This window comes from Agrilus planipennis, unplaced genomic scaffold (assembly GCF_000699045.2).
Source record: "Agrilus planipennis isolate EAB-ADULT unplaced genomic scaffold, Apla_2.0 scaffold411, whole genome shotgun sequence".
NCBI lineage: Eukaryota > Metazoa > Arthropoda > Insecta > Coleoptera > Buprestidae > Agrilus > Agrilus planipennis.
The window spans coordinates 44,867-53,324 of NW_020440141.1; the positions used below are offsets into that span (position 1 = coordinate 44,867).

Below are 8,458 nucleotides of genomic sequence, written 5' to 3' on the forward strand. Positions count from 1 at the left end.
TCTACCTATCACGTAATCAAACGAAGAGTTAGGCCATTGACTTTATTCTCCTGACATGCAGAGAAGCAGCAGATTCCTCGAGTACTTCGTTGGTCTACTGCCTAGAAAGGTATAAGGTAAGGTTCATGAAAATGTCATAAATCGACGCGTCACATTCTATAACGATGATTTCGGCCATTCATTTAATTCTCCTTCAACGCATAGAAGCTGTAGATCCGTCGAGTCCTTTGGTGTATCACACTTCACAATCGCTTCAAGATAGGTATATGAGAAAGTCATCAATCTACGTATCACGTAATCTAACGAACAGTTAGGCCATTCACTTTATTCTCTTGACGTGCAGAGAAGCAGCAGGTTCCTCGAGTAGTTTTTTGGACTACTGCCTAGAAAGGTGTAATGTATCGGCACTTAGATTGTCAAAACGCTTATTCAGCGGGCAATCGATAATAAATAAATTAATATTAAGATAAGCAAACACTATGTAAAGGGAGAGGAAGTTGTAATGTATCGGCTCTTGGGTATGTGTATGTTACAAGGTCGACAAAGAAGATTAGTCTCAAGTGATAACACAGGAGAGCTGTGCTGACCGTCGAAAGGGCATATACATACGAAAGGCCGCTCTCTGTATTACGTTGGTATCTTCTGTATACGATTGTCTACACCAATTAAATACTTATAATTATAATTATATCAGTGGTTGATTATTGGGTTCCACCTCGTACATAACACAAGATACAATTAAATACAGTAAAAAGAAAAGGTGAAAAGGGAAAAGGACCAATAGTAGAAAAGTGGAAGTTAGAGAGGAGGAATTACTTTAGACACACACATACATCTAATGTAAATAAGAATAACAATTTTGTTAACAAAGCTATTATCTATCTATCTATTTACCAATTGATTACTGACGACAAGAGGTCCGCCTGAGTCTCCAGAGCAAATGCCTTTATCCACTCCTCCAGAACAAATTATCGAGTTGGTAATGAACGAACCGAAGTTTTCTTGACACACGTCGTTTGCTATAACCGGAACGTCGACATATCGCAATACGTCACTCAGATCGTCAGAAGAACTAGAAAACAATCCCCAACCACTTGCTACTGCCTCCGATCCTGCGAAACTATTCGAAACGTCAGCTCTACTAGGAAGTGCTATCAGTTGAACGTACTCTGCGGCAAATTTAATTTACTTTGGTAAAAAGTTACAGAGGAAGCAGAATAGACACCAAAAAATGATAAGTGCAAAAATAATCGAAGATGCTGTAGTAAGGCCGCTATTTCAAGAAGTTAATCTCATAAATTGTTTAGCTCAAGGGTATGTGTAACTAATAAAATTAAATCAACATTTGTATACCCTAAGTAAAGCCCATGCAGCCAGTCGTTACATTACTGTTCAGTGGCGTGCTTTCAATATCTCAACCACTTCTAAAAATAGCGGCCCTGTTATAGATTATAATTATAATATACAGACATTGGAAAATTAGGAGATAGTTACGATTGAGGTTGGCTGGTGTTGGAAGATAGATAACGCCTAAATCATTCTGTCCTGTTTGATTATTAAAATTTTCATGGTGTTTGAACGTTGTGCTCGAAATGAGTTGTTGGGTAGATTCAGATCGACGAAGGTTATGCGCTCCAAGTATCACTTGTGCTGATATAAGTCTAATAAAAGAATAAAAAGTAAAATGCAGATGAAGATAACAATTAAGAGCAAATGTCTTACCCATCCGCCAAACAATGTGCAGCTGTTAACACGTATCTACTGCTGATGAGAGATCCACCACAGAAATACCCTCCTTCTTTGTCATTAAGTAGCAAAGCGACCTAAATCAGTAAACATATTATATTGTATGTAGAAACCAGTCGCACCTGATGGAACAGACATTCCACTGTCGGTGGAATATGGATTGCGGTTCCTATGAATGGCTAAGAGAAGAGTATGTAGTTTTGAACTCTAATGTGTAAGCCTGAATAATAAAAGATATAAGGAAAAATATTTTAGTTTATACCTAGATCAGCAGTTTACCACGAATTTGGCTACACCCTTTCACATTTCATAAAATTAACCCAGTTTTTTCTATATGCCTCCCAGCATTTTACAAATTTAAGGAATTGTAATACATTTTACAAATTATAAGCCCTTAGATTTCTGTCCCTTCAAAATTTGACCAATCGCCCAAATTTGGGTGATTGTCACCAATGGGCCAACAAAAAAATTTCGGAATCCATTTTCGCCTTGGCTAAAACCGAACTCATAAACTTTATTGTAACATTGTGTATATAATTTCCAAAATTATATCCATATTTCATTTTCCTGCAATTAAATTCACGTAACTTTCAAAATGCGAAAGTATAATGTACAATTGCCGTTTAAATTGGATCGACTTTGCGAAACGCCAAACAGATTCACAAAAGTATGGTCGATGTAGACGGACACAGAATTCCAAAAATTCCATATAACGATAACGAAAATAAATACTATATAGAATCCAAAAAAAAAGCGATGGTAAATAAGGGACGGGGAGATTAAGATAAATGCCCACGAAGCAGCCGTGAAGTTCTAAGAATGAGGTGATCTATCGGAGCGTATTAGCCCGAGTCCAAAGGAGACCGATGATTTAATCTCGATTCACTTATATTTTTTTTTATAAAGTGCACATTACATATACAGGGTATCTCACGATGAATTATTAGAATATTTCCGAAACTATTTCGACTTAAATTTTAAAAATTAATACAATGGTGTTATTGGGTATGGTCTCCTCAATTAAAAAAACGGCGTCTATGTAGGTCTTCCGGTTATACCAGAAATTGACATCAACCTTATATATATTACGATCATTTTGAATTCTACTTATGATTCTAGAGAGACTTTCATAAAGCTTTTCTACTTCTAAAATTTACAATTTCCGAGATATTAATTTTTTTTTCAAAAAAGTAGCNGAAACGTAAAATTTGTAGAGGGGGAGAAAGTCTGGGTGATGGATTACTCGACTAATCCTGAAAAAAAAATAACAGCAATTATTACGGCTCAACTTTCACCTGTAAACTTCGAGGTTGAAATTTCGCCGGGAGTAGTATGGAAAAGGCATGTTGACCAAATGTTAACATATAAAGATCCAGTTAGTCAGATGGCGACCACAACTGAACCCAAGAAATCTCAACCTGAAGTAACTGCAATTAGATTGTCAAAACGCTTATTCAGCGGGCAATCGATAATAAATAAATTAATATTAAGATAAGCAAACACTATGTAAAGGGAGAGGAAGTTGTAATGTATCGGCTCTTGGGTATGTGTATGTTACAAGGTCGACAAAGAAGATTAGTCTCAAGTGATAACACAGGAGAGCTGTGCTGACCGTCGAAAGGGCATATACATACGAAAGGCCGCTCTCTGTATTACGTTGGTATCTTCTGTATACGATTGTCTACACCAATTAAATACTTATAATTATAATTATATCAGTGGTTGATTATTGGTTTTCACCTCGTACATAACAATTGGCGACGAGTCTAAAAGAACCGGAAAACGTGTAAGCAAATGTCGGATGACAATAATAGTGACTTGGGGAATAATGAAGTAACGGACAGCCGAGTGAGTGAGTTATCAAGAAAGGAAGCGTGTACGTTATTGGTTTCTAAAGGTGTGCAGTTTGATAATAAAGACAGTACTAAGAGATTAAAGAAAAAGTTATTGTCGCAACTGCAAAAAGAGTTTGAAGAGAAAACGCAAGAAGAAAGCAAAAGTAAGTCGGACAAGACAACGACAAGTACAGAAGTAAGCAGCGCAGATGTAATGGCATCAATGGATTCAAAAATACGTTTAGAATTTGAACTTGGCCAGGATGATTGGGAAATATTCATCGAAAGATTAGAGTTGTTTTTCTTGGTAAACAACTTAACGGAAGATAAGAAGAAAGCGGCAATTTTGCTAACGAAGGTAAACGCTGACGCCTACAAATTAGCTAGAAATTTATGTCATCCCGAACAGCTTAAAGATAAGAAGTTTACAGAAATAGTTAAGCTTATAAGTGATCATTTGTGTCCAAAACCGTCAGAATCATTAGAATGTTACAAGTTTTACGGAGCAAAGCAAGCGAAAACAGAAACGATAAGTGATTTCGTAGCGAGACTTAAGGAGTTGTCTCTGAATTGTAATTTTACATCTGTGGATTACATGATAATACTACTAAAATCCAACTTTTTAAAGAAAGTGCGTTAACGTATGAACAAGCGTTAAAAATAGCAATTTCATGTGAGAAAGCTGAGAAAAATGCAGCGTCTACAAGCACGAAAAATGAGGCAAGTGGATATCAAAGTAACGTGAATTTCGTGAAAAAAGATGATTCTCGTATAAACTACAGGAAAAAAAATCAAAGAATGTACACGAAAATGCCGGAACAAGGAAAGAACAGAAAACGAGTAAAGATGATATAGTTTGTTACTGCTGCAATAAAAAGGGGCATTTCGCAAAGGAATGTAAACATAAGTACGAGAAGTGCCGAAAATGCAATTGTCAAGGACATTTGGAAGCCGCATGTAGGAGCCAACGAGGAAAAGTACAACACATTCAAGAAGAGGAAAAGGGAAAGTCCAGTAGCAGTTCAAGCGAAGAGGACGTATACGAAATTCAAAACATGACGACTAGCGGTAATAGCTATCATATAAATAATGTAGTAAGCGATAACTTAGCGCGAGCACCGATGTATGTCAACGTAAATGTAAATTCGAAAAATTTAAAAATGGAAGTAGATACGGGATCGTTTTGGAGTATTATATCGAACGAAACGAAAAGTAAATATTTTCCAAACATTAAGACTAGTGAAATTTCGTTCGCGATGAATGCATATAATATGAAAATAAAACCAGTGGGTCTGTTACGTAACTTAAAAGTTCGCTTTAATAAACAAGAGTATACGTTAGATGTTTTGGTACTACCGGGAGAAGGCTCGACATTATTAGGAAGGTCGTGGTTACATGCTTTCGGGCTCTGGCCTCTATTTCGAATAAATGAAATTAAAGCAAACGATGATTTAGCAAATAGAGTAGCAAACGATTTTTCGACTTTGTTTGGAGAAGGTAGTGGTTGTTACAATAAAGGTACAATAAAGTTGATGCTAAAAGAAAACACAATCCCAAAAGCATGTAAGGTACGACACGTGCCAGTCGCTTTACGAGAAAAAATCGAGACCGAATTAAAACGTTTAGAAAAAGTCACATTGAACGCGTCCAAGCAAGCGATTGGGCAACGCCAATCGTACCGATAATCAAATCCGATAAAACAGTACGTATTTGCGGGAATTTTAAAATAACGGTTAACCCATGTTTAGTTGTAAACAGACACCCACTACCAACAATCGACGAAATTTTTGAGCAATTACAAGGAGGAGAAAAAATTACGCAAATTGACTTAGCACACGCGTACATGCAAATACCGATTCATCCAGATTCGCGAGACATGTTAACGATTATTACGCATATTGGCCTTTTTCGCTATACTAAACTTACGGAGGGAGTAGCGTCGGGACCGGGAGAATTTCAGAGAATCATAGAAAGTTGTTTACAAAATATAAACGGTCAAGTTGCTATTTATTTAGATAACATTTTTGTAACTGGTAAGAACGACAAAGAACACATTGATACGTTACATAAAGTTTTAAAGCGACTTGAAGAAAATGGATTTCGCGTAAATGTAAAGAAGTGTGATTTTATGAAAAGAGAATTGGAAATTTTAGGATTTGTAATTCGTAACGGTCAACTATGCACGTCAGAAAAGAAAGTAGAAGCGTTAGTGAAGGCACCAATACCGAAAAATAAAAAACAATTACTGTCTTTCCTAGGATTAGTAACTTATTACGAACGTTTTTTACCAAATCGAGCATGGCGTTTGAAGCCACTGTATGATTTAACAAAAAATGTAGATTATAAATGGAACGACGATTGTAACAAAGCGTATGCATGGCTAAAAAATGAAATAGCGTCACCCAAAGTTTTAGTAAATTACGATCCGACGCAAGAACTTGTACTTGCGTGCGACGCGTCTAATTATGGGCTTTCAGCGATCCTATCACACCGTTACTCAAATGGCGAGGAAAGACCGATTGCATTTGCGTCAAAAGTAATACCGGAAAAGGAACAGAGGAGAGCCATCATTGATAAGGAGGCAGCAGCAATCGTGTTTGGTTTCAAGAAATGTTATAATTACGTTTACGGCCGAAAAATAATTTTGAAAACCGATCATAAACCTTTGGTGTATATTTTCGGACCGAACCAAGAAATACCGTTGACTGCAGCTAGTCGCCTTCAAAGATGGGCTTATTTTTTGTCTCATTTTACTTATAAAATTGAATATGTAAATACAAAAAAGAACGGTAATTGCGATGCACTGTCAAGATTACCGGTAGACGACAAAATGCAAATTTTCAGTAAGAATTTTCAAACAATTAATTACGTTGAAGAAGAATTAAAAATCATAAGAGCTGAAGTAATAGCCAAAGAAACAAAAAAGGATAAAACCTTGAGTAAGATAATAAAGTATGTACAAGGTGAATGGCCAAAGCAAGAAAATCTTACTGAAAACGAGCAAAAATACTATGCGAAAAGAAACGAACTGTACATTGAAAGAAATTGTTTACTATGGGGATATCGCGTAATTATTCCGGGTAAACTAAGAGAAAGAATGCTGAATGAATTGCACGAGTCACATTTCGGTAGCGTTAAAATGAAAATGCGAGCGAGATCTTACATTTGGTGGCCGAATATTGATAAAGATTTAGAGGAATTAGCGGCTACTTGTAAAGTATGCATGAAGGAGCGAAAAACTCCACCTAAAGTACCGTTAAATCCGTGGCCGACACCCAGTAAATGTTGGAGTAGAATTCACAGTGACTTTTTAGGACCATTTAATGGGCATATGTTTATGGTTGTAATAGACGCGTACAGTAAATGGCCGGAAGTAATTGATATGAAAACCGATACAAGAACCGAAAGTACTATAAAACAATTTAAAAAAATTTTTTCGCGTTTCGGGTTGCCAAATCATTTAGTGACAGATAATGGGCGACAATATACCAGCAATGAATTCGCGTTGTTCATGAAAGAAAACGGCATTAAACACACGTTTTCAGCGCCGTATCACCCAGCCACAAATGGCGCAGCAGAAAATTTTGTAGGTATATTTAAAGACAAAGTAACAAAAATGTTAAAATCGGGAAAAACACTTTCAGACGCGGTCGAAAAATTTTTATTTGATTACAGAAGTACTGAACATTGTTCGACGAAACGATCACCATCATTTTTAATGTTCAAACGCGAAATGAAAACAAAACTTGACGTCGCAAAACCAAATGTAACAGATACAATAGAACAAGCGCAGTTGCAGCAAACACTGAACCGTCGTGGATCGCGAAACGTAAAATTTGTAGAGGGGGAGAAAGTCTGGGTGATGGATTACTCGACTAATCCCGAAAAAAAAATAACAGCAATCATTACGGCTCAACTTTCACCTGTAAACTTCGAGGTTGAAATTTCGCCGGGAGTAGTATGGAAAAGGCATGTTGACCAAATGTTAAAATATAAAGATCCAGTTAGTCAGATGGCGACTACAACTGAACCCAAGAAATCTCAACCTGGAGTAACTGCAATTAGATTGTCAAAACGATTAGCGAATAAGCGGGCAATCGATAATAAATAAATTAATATTAAGATAAGCAAACAATATGTAAAGGGAGAGGAAGTTGTAATGTATCGGCACTTGGGTATGTGTATGTTACAAGGTCGACAAAGAAGATTAGTCTCAAGTGATAACACAGCAGAGCTGTGCTGACCGTCGAAAGGGCATATACATATGAAAGGCCGCTCTCTGTATTACGTTGGTATCTTCTGTATACGATTGTCTACACAAATTAAATACTAATAATTATAATTATATCAGTGGTTGATTATTGGGTTCCACCTCGTACATAACATCTAACATCTCGTGGAAGTAGCTTCGCTAGAGGGCTAGCTTTTCACACCCCACTCGTTGGAGCCTCGCAACAATACGGCTCCAATGTAAGTTGTCAAACGCGCTTGAGAAGTCGATAAACAGGCCTAGAACATAACGTTTTTCGGATATGCTCACCGTCCGCTTCACTTGAAGCCAGGCACTTTCGGTGCACTGGTCAGGCTTGAATCTGCTTTTCACTTTGCTATACTGCTTTACCATCCGGGATTGGTCAGATCTNCGTACATATCAAAAGGCTTAAGGAAAAGTTTATGATAATGTTATAAATAGACGTCTCACGTTCTCCAACGATGATTTCGGCCATTCATTTAATTCTCCTTCAACTCATAGAAGCTGTAGATTCGTCGAGTCCTTTGGTGTATCACACCTCAGAATCGCGTCAAGATAGGTTCATGAGAAGGTCATCAATCGACGTATCACGTCCCCTAACAAAGAGTTAGGCCATTCACAAGAT

The 8,458-nt window shown here is 37.0% G+C and overlaps 1 protein-coding gene across 1 annotated transcript; it reads right to left on the reverse strand.

Annotated features, from left to right (window-relative positions):
* Nucleotides 1–350: 350 nt before the first annotated feature.
* LOC112906036 (chymotrypsin BII-like) lies at nucleotides 351–8,205 on the reverse strand. The gene is made up of 4 exons (XM_025979604.1): nucleotides 8,122–8,205; nucleotides 1,723–1,823; nucleotides 1,495–1,661; nucleotides 351–1,169 (listed from the first exon to the last, which is right to left on the reverse strand). The coding sequence occupies exons 1-4, from the start codon at nucleotides 8,203–8,205 to the stop codon at nucleotides 883–885; spliced, it is 639 nt and encodes a 212-aa protein (XP_025835389.1). The 3' UTR covers nucleotides 351–882.
* Between the last annotated feature and the right edge of the window lie 253 nt (nucleotides 8,206–8,458).

Excerpts from the sequence above, each read along its gene's own strand:
- LOC112906036 (XM_025979604.1), bottom strand. The coding sequence starts at position 8,205 with ATGGTAAAGCAGTATAGCAAAGTGAAAAGCAGATTCAAGCCTGACCAG. Across the intron at positions 1,824-8,121 it reads GGCTTCAAGTGAAGCGGACG|GTCGCTTTGCTACTTAATGA; the intron begins GTGAGCATATCC and ends TTACTGATTTAG. Across the intron at positions 1,170-1,494 it reads AACACCAGCCAACCTCAATC|AGTACGTTCAACTGATAGCA; the intron begins GTAACTATCTCC and ends AATTTGCCGCAG.